Here is an 18,961-nt window from a genome sequence, read left to right as displayed (position 1 = left end):
GGCCCTGGAATCACCTGCTAACGCCACATCACCCCCTCCAGAGAAGCGCCGACATAAGACCACCACCTGCGCCCTTCTCGCCCTCTCCGCTGACGCGCAGACAGGCGGCCGCCGGCTGGCAGAGGGCATTTCACACCTGGCGTGGCCAGACGGCCCGGCATGGCATGCACAGTTCTCTCAGGTGGTGTGGTCCTGACGTCCTCACATCTCGTGACAACATCATTCCCTTGGGCCACGCGTCTGAATTCCACCCTTATGGGGTCCACCCTGAGCTCAAGTACAAGGGGGAGCATCCATCCTATAAGGAGACCCCCAAATCCTAAAGAGACAACCTCCAGAAACGGCCCGACACGGCCAGCGCTGATGCGCACGACAAGCCTAGACAAGAGACCCTACTTTATCGCTCAGCTACGTGCTGAAATCCAAGCTGTTCAGTGCCCTCAGAAGTGGTGTCTACAGGGCCTGACCCAGGCAGTGACTCTGTCCAGCGTCCCGGCCCCTGCCTGTCACTGCTGAGACCGCAGCAACAGGGCACCTCACCTCTCTTCCTTCGAATGTGATGCTTTTCCCGTCCTTGACAGCAGCAATGATGGGCGCAATGGCAGCTGTTCCGCTGAAACGAGAGGCGAGGCCTCGGTGAGGGCGGGGCTCTGGGAGCTCAGCGAGCCCGGCGAGGCCCCCCAGCTGTCCCCGCCACTCACACTGGGAGGCCCAGCTCCTTCGCTTTGAGTACTAAGAAGTTTCCCTTCTTCATGTGGAGCTGTAAGGAAGAGATCTCCATGTAATTCCAGTGACTGATGAAGAAGCTTGGTTTTCATCATTCGTTTTGAAATCACTTGAGTTTAGCACTAAAAGCCGAATGATTTAAAACCAAGGTGTTTTATTTCCCATTAACTCCTTACACATCTAATAAAATGCAATCCATTTCCACATCAAATAAGACATGTCCTCCAAGTACCTGGAGGAGAAAACGCTGTTGCTTTTATCATCCTGCGCAGGTCAAGTAACAGCCAAAGGAGTGTCACCAGAACACGTTCTAGCAGAAATGATCGCGTAACCACCGTGTGACACGGCATTCCAGTGACAAGGACAGGGTAGAGCGTGTGGACGCTTTTTCTCCTCTACTTTTCACGTATTTGGCAAAACTGTGCTGTTGCTTTTATACAAAGTTACAATAAAAAGTTCCCAATATTCTCTTATTATGTTAAAAGGGAAACCAATAATCCTAACACAAAACCTCGTAATCATTCTGTAGTTAAAAACTCATGTCCCAACGTTTTAGAAATCCACGTATTTCACACCTAATAACAGGAAAAAGTCAGAAATGGCATAAAATGTTAATGAGTCTTTCAGGGGTGACTTATATTTGAATTTCATTTTCTTCCTTAGATCTTTAGAAGCTATTTGCTTTTCCTTTTAACTTCCTGCATTTAGGACACTACTCTTAGGGCTGAGTCTCCAGTTTGGATCCGAAAGCCTTATTAGGACTCTAGGATTTTCTATCTTGGAAAACGTTATGCTAGAGGAATGATGACAGCTTAACGTGAGCACATAATACAAAGATGACAGAACTTAGATGACACCTTCAGATAACGACATTAACAGCACTGTGGTGACCACAGACCCAGATGAAACTGGATGGAAGCAAAATGTTTCTAATGTTTCACAGGAATGTCAGGCCTAAGGCCGGCAAAACCCATGCCTCCACGACAAGCTCAGTTCAACCCGTGGAGAAAGTTGTTCCTGTCTGAAAACCCAACGCCAGCTCACAGGCCCCAGGGCAGCAGACGGCTGCCCGAAGCCCAGGGTCCGATCGGACAAGAGCTTCTCAGACCCTCACACCCAGAGCCTATTTCTCCCACCTCCCAGAACTTGAACTAGCTTTGCTTCACCGCCTTCTGAACCCTGTGCCGAGAAGCAGCCCATTTTCAGGGAAGGGCAAAGGGGCTGCAGGATGACACAGTGGGAGCAGCGTGCACCAGGTGGGAGGAGCCAGAGGCCAGGACGCAGCCCGCAGCGACGCGGCTCCCAGGACAGCCGCCCCCAGACAGCGCCCTGATCTCACAGGACACACCATGCTCGACGTGATCTGTTCAGGAAGGACTGATGTGATGCCACTCAAAAGATTACCATGTTAAACTGCTCTAGAAAATTATTCTGCTGCCTAAAAATTCAGACACACAGAAGTAACAAGCCTATGGGCAACAGTACTTAACTTTTACAAAAGTTAAGTACTTTTTATATCTAAGTAAAATAGATATAAACTATTTTTATAGATATAGATATTACTTTTTACTATGTAAGTAAGTTGATAGAAGTTATACTGGCAACAATCTTACAACTAACAACTAATGTTACTACTAACCTTTCATAACTGTGTTCACTTGCTGGTGTTAAAATTTTTTACAAATGGATGAAAATTACAAATGTATTTTAAAATCAACTTTACCAAGTCGACTTTAAATCAAATATATTGCTTTAAAAAAAAAAAAAATCAAACGCTCACGAGAAAGCAACGTAGTCTTACCGGAGATTAGACAACTGTTTGCTGCAGGTTCTAGTAAACTAAAATTTTAATGCAAAGTCCTACTGAAAGTAGGCAATTAGCCAGATCTGAAAAACACGTGATTGTAGTCACATTTTCATAGAATTTGACCAACTTCAGTTCACCAATCTAGGCCTCTGTGAATGCTAGCCAGTATTAAAATCAGTCCAGGGTCGACCCACCAAGGTCATGTGACTTTTCTGGACTGTTAAACTTTGTTGTAATAAAATGAGAGAGAGAAAAAAATTAGTCCAATGTCAGAAGCTTAACGACTACAGTAAGATGATATGAAACAGAGTTGAAGGAGCCTAAATAAAGGCCTGATTCATTTGAAGGGAAATGAAGCTTTTTATGAAAAAGTAGTCTTTTGATCCTTCTCAAACTCTTCCAAAAAATCGAAGAGGGAACACTCCCAGACATTGTATGAAGCCACCATCACCCGATACCAAAACCAGACAAAGACAACACCAAAAAAGAAAATTACAGGCCAGTATCTTTGATGAATATAGATGCAAAAATTCTCAACAAAATATTAGCAAACTGAATCCCAACAACACACAAAAAAGATCATACACCACGATCAAGTGGGATTTATCCCAGGGATGCAAGGATTCTTCAATACATGCAAATCAATCAATGTGATACACCATATTAACAAACTGAAGAATAAAAACCATATGATCATCTCAATAGATGCAGAAAAAACTTTCAACAAAATTCAACACCCATTTATAATAAAAACTCTCCAAAAGGTGGGCAGAGAGGGAACCTACCTCAACATAATAAAGGCCATATGTGACAAACCCACAGCAAACATTATTCTCAATGGTGAAAAAACTGAAATGATTTCCTCTAAAATCAGGAACAAGACAAGGGTGCCCACTCTCGTCATTATTATTCAACATAGCTTTGCAAGTCCTAGCCACGTCATTCAGAGAAAAAAAAGAAATAAAAGGAATCCAAACTGGCAAAGAAGAAGTAAAACTGTCACTGTTTGCAGGTGACATGATACTATACATAGAAAATCCTAAAGATGCCACCAGCAAACTACTAGAGCTAATCAATCAATTTAGTAAAGTTGCAGGATACAAATTAATACACAGAAATCTCTTGCAGTCCCATACACTAACAACAAAAGACCAGAAAGAGAAATTAAGGAAACAATATCCCACTTACTGCAACAAAAAGAATAAAATACTTAGGAATAAACCTACCTAAGGAGGCAAAAGACCTGTATGCAGAAAACTTTAAGATACTGATGAAAGAAATCAAAGATGACACAAACATCTTATAGAGATATACCATGTACTTGGATTGGAAGAATCAATATTGTGAAATGACTATACTACCCAAAGCGATCTACAGATTCAATGCAATCCCTATCAAACTACCAATGGCATTTTTCACAGAATTAGAAGAAAAACTTTTACAATTTGTATAGAAACACAAAAGACCGCCAATAGCCAAAGCAATCTTGAGAAAGAAAAACAGAACTGGAGGAATCAGGCTCTGGGACTTCAGACTATACTACAAAGCTACAGTAATCAAGACAGTATGGTACTGGCACAAAAACAAATATATATATATATATATATATCAATGGAACAGGATAGAAAGCCCAGAGATAAACCCACGCATATATGGTCACCTAATCTATGACAAATCAGGCAAAAACATACAATTGAGAGGGCTTCCCTGGTGGCGCAGTGGTTAAGAATCCGCCTGGCAATGCAGGGGACACAGATTTGAGCCCGGGTCCAGGAAGATCCCACATGCCGCGGAGCAACTAAGCCTGTGCGCCACAACTACTGAGCCTGTGGCTCTGGAGCCCGCGAGCCACAACTACTGAAGCCTGCGTGCCTAGAGCCCGTGCTCCGCAGCAAGAGAAGCCGCCGCAATGAGAAGCCCGCACACCACGACAAGGAGTAGCCCCCGCTCGCCGCAACTAGAGAAAAGACTGGGCGCAGGAATGAAGACCCAATGCAGCCAAACATAAATAAAATAAATTTTTAAAACTTAAAAAAATATACATACAATGGAGAAAAGACAGCCTCTTCAGTAAGTGGTGCTGGGAAAACTGGACAGCTACATATAAAAGAATGAAATTGGAACACTCCCTAACACCATACACAAAAATAAACTCAAAATGGATTAAAGACCTAAATGTAAGGCCAGACACTATAAAACTCTTAGAGGAAAACGCAGACAGAACGCTCTTTGACATATATCACAACATCTTTTTCGACCCATCCCCTAGAGTAATGAAAATTAAAACAAAAATAAACAAATGGAACCTAATGAAATTTAAAAGCTTTTGCACAGCAAAGGAAACCATAAACGAGACGAAAAGACAACCCTCAGAATGGGAGAAAATATTTGCAGACAAAGTAACTGACAAAGGATTAATCTCCAAAATATACAAGCAGCTCAATATCAAAAAAACAAACAACCCAATCAAAAAATGGGCAGAAGACCTAAATAGACATTTCTCCAAAAAAGACAAATGGCCAACGAGCACGTGAAAAGATGCTCAACATCACTAATTATCAGAATAATGCAAGTCAAAACTACAATGAGGTATCACCTCACACTGGTCAGAATGGCCGTAATCAAAAAACCTACAAACAATAAATGCTGGAGAGTGTGTGGAGAAAAGGGAACCTCCGATACACTACTGGTGGGAACGCAAATTGATTCAGCCACTGTGGAAAACAGCACGGAGTTTCCTTAAAAAACTAAAAATAGAACTACCCATTACTGGGCATATACCCAGAGAAAACCATAATTCAAAAAAATACATGCACCCCAATGCTCATAGCAGCTCTATTTACAGTACCAAAGACATGGAAGCAACCTAAATGTCCATCAAGAGAGGAATGGATAAAGAAGATGTGGTACGTATATACAATGGAATATTACTCAGCAATAAAAAGGAACGAAATTGGGTAATTTGTAGGGACGTGGATGGACCTACAGAGTGTCATACGCAGTGAAATAAGGCAGAAAGAGAAAAGCAAATGTCATATAATAACGCATATATGTGGAATCTAGAAAATATGTCTAAGTTATCTTATTTGCAAAGCCGAAATAGAGACACAGACGTAGAGAACAAATGTATGGATATCAAGGGGGAAGCGGGTGGGGTGGGGAGGAATTGGGAGAATGGGATCGACACATATATATTATTGATGCTATGTATAAAATAGACAACTGATGGGAACACACTATATAGCACAGGGAACTCTACCTAATGCACTGTGGTAACCTAAATGGGAGGGAAGTCCAAAAGGGAGGGGATATCTGTACGTGTATGGCTGATTCACTCTGTTGTGCACTGGAGGCTAACACACATTGGAAAGCAAACATACTCCAATAAAAATTAATTTAAAAAAAAAGGAATCCCCAAATCCTCAGAAATATTTCTGCTGTAATTAAAAAAAAAAACATGGGGTCCATAGACATAATGGAGTATTACTCAGCCATTAAAAAGAAAAAAATGAAATAATGCCATTTCCAGCCACAGGGAAGGAGGTAGAGGTGATCGTACTAAGTGAAGGTAGTGAGACAGGGAAAGACAAGTATCATATGACACCACTCATGGGTGGAACCTAAAAGTGGATACACATGAACTTTACAAAACAGACACAGCCTCATGGACTCAGAAGAGAAACCTGTGGTTACCGAAAGGGAAAGGCGGTGGGCAGGGAGACATGAGCAGGTTGAGGTTAACATATACACACTCCTATTTATAAAATAATCAACAAGGACCCAGGCTACAGCACAAGGAACCCCACTCAACACTCTGGAATAACCGATATGGGAAGAGGACCCGAAAAAGCACACACATAGGTCTATGTATAAGGAAATCAAGTTCCTGTACACGGAGGAAAAAACAGCAGTGATAACAAAACCCGCAACGCTGTAAATCACCTACGCGCCAATAAAAAATAAAATTTAAAATAGAAAAAAAAGAAATGCCAAATCTGTGCCCCTCAATAAAAAATAAAATTTAAAATAGAAAAAAAAGAAATGCCAAATCTGTGCCCCTCAGGCCTTGGTGCCCTGAGCTGGCGTCACGTCCCTGGAGCCCGAGCAGGCTTGGGGCCCAAGGCTGGACCGCCAAGGGAGCCAGGGAGGACATGCCAGCAGACGAGCCCCGCACCCTCTCCAGACCCAGGCGGGTTTATTCCTATTAACAAATGTAAGGGTAAAAACCATATGATCAGCGAAACCAAGCAGGGTGCGCCCAAAGGATGGTGGAGCCCACGCGCTGGAAGAGCTCCGAGTCCGCGCCTCCTTTGGGTCGCCCCACCTACCCACGGAAGACAGCACCCTCGGCAGAGCGGTGACGCCGGAGTGGGGACTGGCTGAAGGCGGGCCGGAAGGGGTGAGGGGAAGAAGCCCCGAGACACAAGCCTGGGGCGTTTCTTCTGGCCCATTGCCCTCTAACTGGCAACCCAGGAACAGCACTTTGCCTCGGGCTCTGGTTGCCGGGGACCCAGAGCCGGTCACGGAGAAATGCTGCTGCCTTGTGGCCGTTTCCCGTAACAACAACTTTAAAACCAGTGCTGAGGGGCATTGATCTTCACAAGGCCTGCGGGGCTGTGAATGACACCTGCCCTCAAGAAATGCCCTGGGGTAAATCATCGGAAAAGAATTCAAAACGGGGCTGACTGTCAACAGGCCAATTTCAAGAGATAAATTATGCACACACTGTATTAAAAAATAAAAATTAAAAGAGCACATGGAAAGATACTCAACATCAGTCAGTATCAAAGAAATGCTAATCAAAATTACAATGAGGTATATCACCTCACACCGGTCAGAATGGTGTCATCGTCAAAAAAAAGTCTACAAAGAATAAATGCTGGAGAGGGCATGGGGAAGAGAGAACCCTCCTACACCGTTGGTGGGGATGTAAATTGGTACAGCCACTATGGAGAACAGTATGGAGGTTCCTTAAAAAACTAAACGTAGAGTTAGCATATGATCCAGCAATCCCAGTCCTGGGCTTAGATCCGGAGAAAATCCTAATTCGAAAGGACATGAGCACCCCTATTTTCAGGGCAGCACTATTTACAATAGCCAAGACACAGAAGCACCCAACTCGTCCAACGACAGATAAATGAAGCATATGTGGTACATATATGCACTGGAATACTACTCGGCCATAAAAAAAGAATGAGCTAATGCCATTTCCAGCAACAAGGATGGACCGAGAGATTATCATACTCAGTGAAGTAGGTCAGAGAGAGAAAGACAAATATCATACCAATTACAGGTGCAATCTATACATTCGTACAATCCAACTAATTTACAAAAGAGAAACAGACTCACAGACTAAGAAAACTTATGGTTATCGAAAAGGAAAGATGGGGGGGAATAATTTAGGAGGTTGGTTATATTCAGTCGATATTCAAAAAGGACCTACTGAATAACACAGGGAACGCTACTGAACACACTGTAAGAACTTATATTGGAGAAAAGAAACCGAGAAAGAATACATATACGTCAATGTATAACTAAATCAAGTTCCTGTATGCCTAAAACAAACACAACCTTGGAAGAAATCAACTCTACTCCAATATAAAATAAAAATTAAATTAAAAGAAAAGAAAAAGAAAAAACAAGAGTGGAGCATGGAGAAGTGCTGCCGCCTTGTGGCTCCTTCCCGTAACAACAGCTTTGAAACCCGTGCTGATGGGCACTGAATACAAGGCCTGTGGGGCCGTCAAGGAAAGACACCTGTCCTCCAGAAATGCCCCAGGTAGGGCATCGCAGAAGAATTCAGAAGAGGGCAGACACTTGAGAAGCCAGTTTCAAGAGGTGCGTTTTACTTACCCCGTTTACAAAAAACCACATGAAAAGATGTCCAACACTGCGAAATATTAGAGAAATGTAAACCAAAACAACGAGGTTATCACCTTACACTGGTCAGAACTGCCACTGTCAAACAGTCGACAAACAATGAAGGCTGGAGAGGGTGTGGAGAAAAGGGAACCCTCCTGTACTGCTGGTGGGAATGTAAATTGATACAGCCACTACGGAGAACAGTATGGAGGTTCCTTAAAAAACTAAAAATAGAGCTCCCATATGACCCAGCAATCCCACTACTGGGCATATACCCTGAGAAAACCATAATTCAAAGAGAGAAATGCACCACAATGTTCACTGCAGCTCTATATTTACAATAGCCAGAACATGGAAGCAACCTAAGTGTCCACCGACAGATGAATGGATAAAGAAGATGTGGTACATATATACAATGGACTATTACTCAGCCATAGAAAGGAACAAAATTGGGTCATCTGTAGAGATATGGATGGATCTAGAAAACTGTCAAACAGTGAAGTAAGTCAGAAAGAGAAAAACAAATATCACATATTAAAGCATACATGTTGAATCTGAAAAAATTGGTGTAGACAATCTTATTTACAAAGCAGAAATAGACACAGAGATGTAGAGAAGAAATGTATGGCTACCAAGTTGGGGGGCGATGAATTGGGATATTGAGATTGACATGTAAACACTATTGATACTATGTATAAAATAGATAACTAATGAGAACCTATTGTATAGCTCAGGGAACTCTACCCAATTCTGTGGTGACATAAATCAGAAAAAAATCCAAAAAAACAGGGGATATATGTATACGTATAGCTGATTCACTGTGCTATACGGTAGAAACACAATACTGTAAAGCAACTATACTCCAATAAAAAAAAATTAGTACGTTAGCAGTGTAACAACTACAGGAAGATGATATAAACTAAAAGAGGTGAAGGAGCCTCAATAAAGGCCTGATTCATTTGAAGGGAAACAAAGCTTTTTGTGAAAAAGTAGTCCTTTAATCCTTCTCAAACTCTTCCAAAAAACTGAAGAGGAGGGAACACTCCCAAAGACATTCTATGAAGCCATCATCACCCTGATACCAAAACCAGACAAAGACAACACCAAAAAAGAAAATTACAGGCCAACATCTTTGATGAATATAGATGCAAAAATTCAACAAAATATTAGCAAACTGAACCAAACAATACACAAAAAAGATCACACACCACGACCAAGTGGGATTCATCCCAAGTTCACAAGGATGGTTCAACATACTCAAATCAATGTGATACACCACGTCAACAAAAGACAAAAAACACACGATCATCTCAATAGATGCAGAAAAAGCATTCGACAAAATTCAACATCCATTCATGATAAAAACTCTTATCAAAGTGCGTAGAGAGGGACCATGTCTCAAGATAATAAAAGCTATTTATGACAAACCCACAGCCAACATAATACTCAATGGTGAAAAGCTGAAAACCTTCCTGCTAAAATCTGGAACAAGGATGTTCCACTCTCACCTCTTCTATTCAACGTAGTACTGGAAGTCCTAGCCACAGTAATCAAAGAAGAAAAAGAATTTAAAGGTATCCAAATTGGAAGGGAAGAGGCAAAACTGTCATTATTTGCAAATAATATACTATATATAGAAAACCCTAAAGACTACACACAGAAACTACCAGAACTGATAAGGTAGCAGGATACAAGATTAACATACAGAAATCAGTTGCATTTCTTTACATTAACAATGAAATATCAGAAAGGGAATGTAAAAAAATAATACCTTTTAAAATCACAACCCAAAGAATAAAATACTTAGGAATAAACCTTGCCAAGGAAGTGAAAGACATATGCTGAGAACTATAACATTAATAAAGGAAGTTGAAGATGACTTAAAGAAATGGAAAGATATCCCACGCTCTTGAATAGGAGAAATTAATATTGTTAAAATGGCCATACTACCCAAAGCAATCTACAGATGTAATGTGATCCCTATCAAATTACCCATGACATTTTTCAAAGAAGTAGAACAATCCTAAAATTCATATGGAACCACAAAAGATCCAGAATTGCCAGAGCAATCCTGAAGAAAAAGAACAAAGCAGGAAGCATAACCCGCCCCCAGACTTCAGACAATACTACAAAGCTACAGCAAGCAAAACAGCATGGTACTGCCACAAAAACAGACAAATGGATCAATGGAACTAAAGAGAGAGCCCAGAAATAAACCCACGCACCTACTGCCAATTAATCTTCAACAAAGGAGGCAAGAATATACAATGGGAAAAACAGTCTCTTCAGCAAGTGGTGTTGGGAAAGTTGGACAGCCACATGTAAATCAATGAAGTTAGAACACACCTTCTCACCATACACAAAAGTAAACTCAAAATGGCTTAAAGAATTAAACATAAGACATGACACCATAAAACTCCTAGAAGAGAACACAGTCAAAACATTCTCTGACATAAACCCTACCAATGTTTTCTTGGTCAGTCTCCCAAGGCAACAGAAATAAAAACAAACAAATGGGACTTAATCAAACTTACAAGCTTTTGCACAGCAAAGGAAACCATAAACAAAATGAAAAGACAACCTGTAGAATGGAAGAAAATATTTGCAAACAATGCAACAAGGGCTAATTTCCAAAATATACAAACCGCTCATACAACTCAACACCAGAAAAACCAAACAACCCAATCCAAAAATGGGCAGAAGACCTAAACAGATATTTCTCCAAAGAAGACATACAGACGGCCAATAGGCACATGAAAAGACACTCAACATTGCTAATTATTAGAGAAATGCAAATCAAAACTACAATGAGCTACCACCTCACACCGGTCAGAATGGCCATCATTCAAAGTCTACAAATAAATGCTGGAGAGGGTGTGGAGAAAAGGGAATCCGCCTACACTGTTGGTGCAAATGTAAATTGGTTCAGCCACTATGGAAAACAGTAAGGAGGTTCCTCAGAAAACCAAAAATAGAATTACCATACAATCCAGCAATCCCACTCCTGGACATATATCCAGACAAAAGTCTAATTCAAAAAGATACATGCACCCCTATGATCACAGCAGCACTATTCACAGCACCCAAGACATAGAAACCACCTAAATGTCCATCAGCAGATGAATGAAGAAAGATGTGGTACATATATACAATGGAATACTCCTCAGCCATAAAAAAGAATGAAATAATGCCATTTGCAGTAACTTGGATGCCAACTAGAGATGATCACACTAAGTGAAGTAAGTCAGAAAGAGAAAGACAAATACCATATGCTATCACTAATACGCGGAATCTAAAATATGACACAAATGAACTTACCTATGAAACAGACTCACAGACATAGAGAACAGACTTGTGGTGGGTGCAGGGCGGGGGAGGGATGGAGTGGGAGGTTGGGATTAGCAGATGCAAAGTATTATATATAGAATGGATACACAGCAAGGTCCTACTGCATAGCACAGGGAACTGTCTTCAATATCCTGTGATAAACCATAATGGAAAAGAATATAAAAAAGAACGTATATGTGTATAACTGAGTCACTTTGCTATACAGCAGTAATTAACACAACACTGTAAATCAACTATACTTCAAACAAAAAAAAATTCCTAAAAAAAAAAAGTTGTCTTTAACTTCAGAAACTTATCAACTATTTCTGAAGTTCAAGAGAGAAGCTCACAGCCAAATATGAAACATGTCTCTGTAGCCTGACTCTGGCTGGAAGAGAATCTGGAAGTACATACAAGCATAGGTGGTTTACTGGGAACCAGGGCAACTGTTTCCTCTGAACACAGGTGACGGTAGGAGCTGCTACCTTCAAACTACCGGAAACCCTTAGGTCACCAGACACATGTTCATGCAGAGCGTCCAGCAAGGTGCTTACCTTACAGACAAAAGCTACGACCAAGGAGGGGTCCCTGCCGTGCGTTTTCTGGCCAACACCTGAGGAGAAACAAATCCGACCACACAAGGTAAATAGCAATGTCTCCAGGTGCCACAGATCGGTGATCGTCTGATACCTAATCTGACTTCACACAAACTTATATGGATGGCACTGTTCGGATACAAAGGTCAAAGAAACACTGGTATTTTTTCTCAAGCAGATCTTTTCTTTTTCCTACTCGTGTTGAGATCTGAGTAAACAAAAATGCAAAATGCCAACCAGAAAATGGCAAGTGAAATGTTTAAAAAAATGACACATTTTACCTAGATTTACCTAGAAGTGGAGATGTGGGGGAAAAGTAAGTTGTAACGTGCTTCACAAACAAGTGTAGGAATATGGGAAATAACACAAAAGCTACAAGGCCTGCAGAAACGACGTGGGTGTCAGCCCTCACCCGAGCCACCCAAAAAGGACAGCACAGAGGGCCAGCCCCTTGTCAGTCCTCAGACAGACACGGCCTTGAGGCAGAGACAGTAACTTATCAACCCTGCCCACCCCTGGACAACAGCATCCTCAAGCAGCCCAATTCGTGTGATACGTCTCATCCTGGCATTTTAATCCAGTTTCCCAGTAGGCTGTCATTCTGGAAGAAAAGGTGCAAATCCACTCGTTGATATAACTGTTCTGCCTGCTTAGCTGTTAGGTTCTGCACTCAGGAAAAATTAACTTGTGTTACTGCTGCCTTAACGAGAGACAAAAAGTTCATCGTGGCTTCTCTGCACTGCTGACACTGTGCTGGAACACCTTTGTGTGTGGGGTTCTGCAGATATGATGGGTACACATATAAAGAAGTGACTTTGATCTGGGGATGACACTGACTTGCTACAATTGAAATGGCAATTCAAAAAAAAAATCCCAAGACTGTAACCAATCGTAAAGACTTAATGATCTATGCTGTATGAGGAAATAAACAATGTAACTTTATACCAAAAAAAAAAAAAAGAGAAACACAAAGCCTCCCAATCAATCATTTGCCAGGTCCTGCTCTTCCTCTGGTTAAACTGAAGCCAAAGCTTGGGGCTCCCCAGGGCTGCGGACTGGCCCCTACAGCTTCGTGCGGCCGCTTTTAAAGACAACCTTCTCACCTGCCCCACAGCCGAATCCTAACGCGATAAGAAAAAGCGTCTGTTTTGCACACTGAACTTCCTTATGACAAAGATTCGAACGTAGAGCAGAAGCAGCGAACGGATTAAGACAGGCTCGCACCCCCGCCGGCGCGCCGCTGCCCACGCGCCATTACCATCCGCCAGGTACTGGTCCCCTTCTGCCGGTCCCAGGTCTGGAGACGGCTCTGGACTCGGCCTCTCTGCACTCTGCGCTGGCTGCTGCTTCCCATTCACCTGTTCACCTGGTCGGGAAGGGAAACGAGCAAGTGACACACGCCGAGGGCAAGCTCACAGCCAGGTCGCCCACCGTGCCGGCCTGTCCTCTACTGGCCACCTCCCCGCCTGGCTCTGGGCTACACGCCCATCCTCCTCATCTTGAGGTTTCTGCCCGGGTCCCACCCTGACCGCAGCGGGGACTCGAGAGCACGCTGAGCAGAGAGCACGCGCGCACTCAGCTGCTTTATCCACCGCCATCACGCTCCGCACAGACCTTGGCCCAAGGTTCCCCATTGCCACGAGGAGTGGCACCACCGGGCAGGCAGTTCAGTCAAGGTCAGAAAAACACTCCCGTCGCTGTCCAGCGGTTAGGGCTGCATGCTTTCACTGCATGGGGCCCCGGGTTCGATTCCTGGTTGGAGAACTAAGGTCCCGCAGGCCGCGGTGTGGCGAACAGAAGAAATCCCTGCCCCAAGAGGCGGGCACACGGCGGCTGGTCTCAGCGACCCCCCGCCCCGCCCGGCCCTCTGAGCTGCCCGGTCTTCCGGGCTCGCCGGGCGGGCGCAGCACTGATCACTCGCACGTGTCGGAGGGTACGGGGCCACGTGCTGGAGCGGGGCGCACGCCAGGCTAGGAGCGCGGCCGGGGGAGGACACGCGAGGAGAGTGAGCTGGGCCGGCGCAGGCCCGTCTCCCGGCGGGTCCTGGGCTCCTCCGGCCGGGGGTGCGGGCTCGTCTGCCCTCCTCCGCACGCGGCAAGCTCAGACCAGGTGACGGGCGAGGAGCCGGCCCTGCACGTCGCCCACAGTCGGGAGACCGACGCAGAGCGTCAGCCAGACCCCAGGGCGGCACGGACGCAGCAGTGCCTCGCCTGCAGCCTGCCTGTCTCCGCGTCAGGACCGCACGTCGGGCCCCGGGGCCTGAGGAGGCCCTCGAGCCCTTCTGACCGCCAACCGCACTCCTGCCGGGCTGTCGCTTACGAACGAGGCTCACCTGTGCCCACCTCTCCAAGCCCTTGCATCCCAGGAGGGCGCCCACACCTGTGGCAATGCCCCTGGCGATAAACGGGCAGATCTGAGGGCAGAGCCGGATTACCTGATGCCCCAAAGTGCAATCACGATCGTTACATACGAGGTAAACGCGTCTGTCCTCAAGGTCATAAGCTCCTTCAGGGCAGGAACTCCTCGGCTAAACTTCCTAATCGTGCTCAGAACACAAAGCCGGGTACACAGGCCAGTGATCGGCAGTTTCTGTTGCCACCTGCCTTCCTGACCCCGGACCCACGTCCTCCCACTCCTAGGAATCGCGGCCTCACACTCACTGTAGATGGGGACCTGGAAGACGGTCATGGTCTCGTCCTGGTATTCCGGCGCGGAGTGGGGTCGCACCGCTGCGGGGAAAAGACCACAGGACAGTGACTGCAGCAGCGAACGAGGGAGGCGTGAGGGTCAAGCCCACATCGCTGCCCACGACTCTGGCGGGAGTCTGTGCTAAAGCCAGAATTTCTGAGTAAACCAAAGTGTTTAGGAAAACAGCGAAAACATAGTTTCATCAGCCACTAATATTTAGGTCAGCCACGGGAGAAGACCCACGGCGATCACAGGCGATAACCCGCTAAAATAAACACGAAGCCGAGACTTAAACATGAGAGACCCAGGCAAACGCTGGGCATCGCGAGGCCCGGGACACATTCTGAAATAAAATACTAGTGTTTCTACAGAAGAACAAGCCAGAGACGCACCGGGCTCTGCCGGCACATCGGCCAGGCCTCCTCCCGTCAAGCGGCCACGCGCCTCCTGCCCAGTCAGCTGCTCACAGCCCTTCTAACTACAAGGGACCCAAGGCCACTCGATGACGAGAACCACCTGTAGGGTCAGGGCGGAGCCTCGGGGCCCCAAGGGAGACCCCCACCCAGCACGCAGCAGCTTTTAACTCACTCCTGCCTCCCCTGCCCGTGTTTGGGGAGAAGCGGGAGGTGAGGGCGCAGCAAACGCTATTTTAAAAATTCATCTCGCGTGGATGAAGCGTTTGACTTTAAGGTTTAATTTCGTCAGCTTCTATGGAGTCTGACTTGAGAGACGGGGACATATGAGACAGAAATGGCAATGAGTCAGAATCAAGGACATACCCAGGTCTATTCCTTTCAGCGGACCAGAAAATATCTTGATAGCTTCCAGGTACTTTTCCTAAGAAAGAAAAATAAGGAAGTGAGCAGTGATGGCTGCACAGGAGGACACAGCAACACGTTCAAGTACACGAGAGGCATCAAAGGTACCGACATTAAACACAGTTCACAGAGTATTTTGAACTTCCTTCATACAAATATTTACTGAGTGTCCACCATATGTTAGATGCCAAGGGGTCAGCAGGGAAAAGATGGGGTCCCCGCCCTCACGGAACTTAAGAATCCAGGGGGAGACAGAAACAATACAAGCGACAACCAGCAGCCATGGTGCTGAGGGAGCTGCAGATACGCAAAACGCGGGGAGCTGGGATCCGACCCAGCTGGAGAGTCGGGACAGCTCCTGAGCAAACACCCTTTGAGGTGAGCCCTGAAGGAAGGACACGGGCATGGCAAGAGGGGAACTGGTGCGTGGACGAAGGCCTGAGACGGGAAGGGGCTTCCGTGAAGAGCTAAAAGCCGGCCCACAGCCCCGCCTGGTGACCAGGGCACAGATGCCAGGGCCGGCGAGGGCCTGGGCCGACAGGACCTGTGGGCCACGTGAAGGCGTTTGCACTGTGTGTACAACAAAGACCCTCGAAGTGTTTTAGGATGAAGTGACCCGCCTGCGGTTCCGCTTGGGAGGGGTCCCTCTGGCCGCAGTGCTGGACGGTCACAGGGGGGCAGGACTGGACATGGGAAGCAATGGCAGTAGAAGGTGTAGGGACAGACCAACGAGAAGAAGACAGAGGGACGGCCATGCAGCATTACTCTGGGGACACACTTTACAGGGCTGGCCTTTTACCCTAGCACCTGGGAAGCGAACCCTTACGCTAACAAGGTGTACACAACCTCTCGACAGTGTCCTTAGCTGGCTGGGAAGGGACGAAGATGTCTGAAATGTAATAAATAAGGATAAAAGCTGACATCTGTTGTGTCCATATGGCGTGAAACACCTGATAAAGAATGACTGTTTTGCGTGTTACCTCGTTTAATCCTTAACAACTGCAAACCATTTCACAGATGAAGACACTGAGGCTCCAGAAAGGAAAGCAACTCAATCAAGGTCACAGAGTTAATAAGGTTTATGGACTCAGGTGTCCATAACTCGGAAGGCAAAGTATTTATGCCGACGTCAATTAACTCTGGAGGGCAGAAGGCTGATTTGTAAAATTGGAAACCCTTGTTACTCACATTGAAATGGAGGGCTTAGCTTTGACAGCTGAGTCAGGAGAGACTCACCAGTTGTGGAGGTCCAGAGAGCACACACTTTGGAACCCCGGTTTCCTTTAAAGTAAGAATCATTCCTAAAAGGGACGAATAAAATCAGATCTCTCATCACCCTGACCCGTAGTTGCGGCCAGGAGGCGCACTCCTTACTCCACTTGCTGGTTTTCTGCTTGTTGTGCATGTGCAGAGCGGAAGGGATGCTGGCTAGACCTACGAGGGACACCGGCCATCACTCAAATGCCTCCAGAACAGGCAGGACCTGACACTAGGGTGAGGCACCTTAGGTGCAAAATCATGCCACGTCAGAGGCAGGCCACAGATTCCGCACCCTGGGTGCTTCCTGGCCTCACCTGAGTCTCAGCTCTGGGAATGAGACTGGTTCAGCCTCCACTCCCTCCTACCCGCTCCACGAACCTTACAGAATCTGGCGGCAAAACAATCTCGATCCTTCTAATTGATGGGCATAAACAAGGGGGTAATCTGGACACTGGGCATCTGTGTGTAGCGAGTGGACGGTCTCAGTGGTGAATACTGGTATATTGACTGTAATCGGCATCACCACACTCTCCAGTTTGTCCCACGCCTCCAGTCCAGCAACTCAATAAATGAGGTGGATGGTTGACACCTGCAGGCAGCGTCTACTTTCAAATCTACTTTCCTGAGTCAGCTTTTGATTCTCCCTGCTGCAGCTGACGGGGCCGGCATAAAAAGTATTCCAGAGCCCCTGGATTCCAAAGTCGGGCAAAAAAAGGGCCAGGCAGGTTAAAATCCCAGACACCTCCCCCCAGCCCCTGACCCGGGAAACAATATACTCACCACACAGCCCTCCAACATTAGACCAGTGCATTCGGGTCAGGAATATGTTGTCCAAACGAGACACCTTCAGCCTAAGAAAAAGAAAGCGCTGGAGCAGGACAAAACAGAAGGACCAGGGACCCATTCTCCTGCTGTAACAACCCTCCTGCCTCAAAGCCGCAGAGTCATTCCCCACCCCGCAGGAAAATGGCTGGCTCACTTGTGCTCCTGCATGAGTCGCTGGATGCCTTCCCCGCAGTTGAAGAGATACCTAAAGGACGAACATTACACCAGAGAGTCGTTAGATTCGGTTCTGTAAAACCTCTGCCACCGTTTATATGCTTTGTTGTACACCACAAGGGAAAACAACTAAAAACACGTGCTGTGCTACCAACCGCATTTCTGCTGTTGGGATGCTGGGGTTTGAACCCTCCTCAGCAGAGACAGGGAGGGATCTGGGGCCTGAGTAGGCTCGAACTGGGGCGAGATGCGTCCTTTCCCCATCACCTCCTCCGCAGACCTACCCACCCCCAACACGAACTAGGAGGTCCTGGGGTGCACGGGAGGGGGCTCGGGGCCGAGGCTTGGGAAGGGAACGCTTATACCCAAGTCTGTCTAAAGGTCAGCGGGGCCTCCCGGAGCCACACGGACGGGGATATAAGGGATCTAGGCTCTCGCATCCACACTGGGAAGGGGGGGAAAGACGGGGTACCAAGCCCAGGAAGGGGCCCCGATGCTCTGGTCGCTCAGCACTGCGGCCTGCGGGGCGGGGCTTGGCCAGGGGACCCGCTGGGCCGGCCGGACCCCGGCGCGGCTCACTAACCGGTTGAACTCGGAGAAGACGTAGAGCGCAGCGCCTGCATCCCGGCCGCCGGCCGCCACCACCTGCAGGTACACGGTGTTCGGGCCCCCAGGCACCCACGACGGGCCGCGCTTCTCCCGCGTGCGCAGGTGCCGCAGCGGGTCCTTGGGCGGCCGCGGCCGGCGAGTCGGCCCCTGAGACATGGCGCGCCCGGCCGCGCACCGCAGCCCCAGCAGCGAGCGGAGAGCCCACATGCGCCCCCTCCTCCCGCTCCTGGGCGCAGCCGGCGGTCTCGCTCCGCGTGCCACATGCGCCG

The 18,961-nt window shown here is 46.5% G+C and overlaps 1 protein-coding gene across 2 annotated transcripts in view; it reads right to left on the bottom strand.

Annotated features, from left to right (window-relative positions):
• The window catches only part of ELAC2 (elaC ribonuclease Z 2), a 27,507-nt gene extending 8,546 nt beyond the window's left edge, over positions 1-18,961 (bottom strand). For both annotated transcript variants that reach the window (XM_060135666.1, XM_060135667.1), the window contains exons 1-10: positions 18,667-18,961; positions 18,064-18,114; positions 17,865-17,935; positions 17,061-17,125; positions 15,786-15,843; positions 14,979-15,047; positions 13,577-13,684; positions 12,277-12,335; positions 702-760; positions 541-613 (exon numbers count right to left, since the gene is read on the bottom strand). In XM_060135666.1, coding sequence (XP_059991649.1) covers positions 541-613; positions 702-760; positions 12,277-12,335; positions 13,577-13,684; positions 14,979-15,047; positions 15,786-15,843; positions 17,061-17,125; positions 17,865-17,935; positions 18,064-18,114; positions 18,667-18,899 — 846 coding nt within the window. In that variant the 5' untranslated portion in view covers positions 18,900-18,961. The remainder of the gene's footprint in view (positions 1-540; positions 614-701; positions 761-12,276; positions 12,336-13,576; positions 13,685-14,978; positions 15,048-15,785; positions 15,844-17,060; positions 17,126-17,864; positions 17,936-18,063; positions 18,115-18,666) is intronic.

This window comes from Lagenorhynchus albirostris, chromosome 20 (genome assembly GCF_949774975.1).
Source record: "Lagenorhynchus albirostris chromosome 20, mLagAlb1.1, whole genome shotgun sequence".
Lineage (NCBI taxonomy): Eukaryota > Metazoa > Chordata > Mammalia > Artiodactyla > Delphinidae > Lagenorhynchus > Lagenorhynchus albirostris.
The sequence above is the reverse complement of the archived record's forward strand: the minus strand, read 5'-3'. Positions and strand labels throughout refer to the sequence as shown.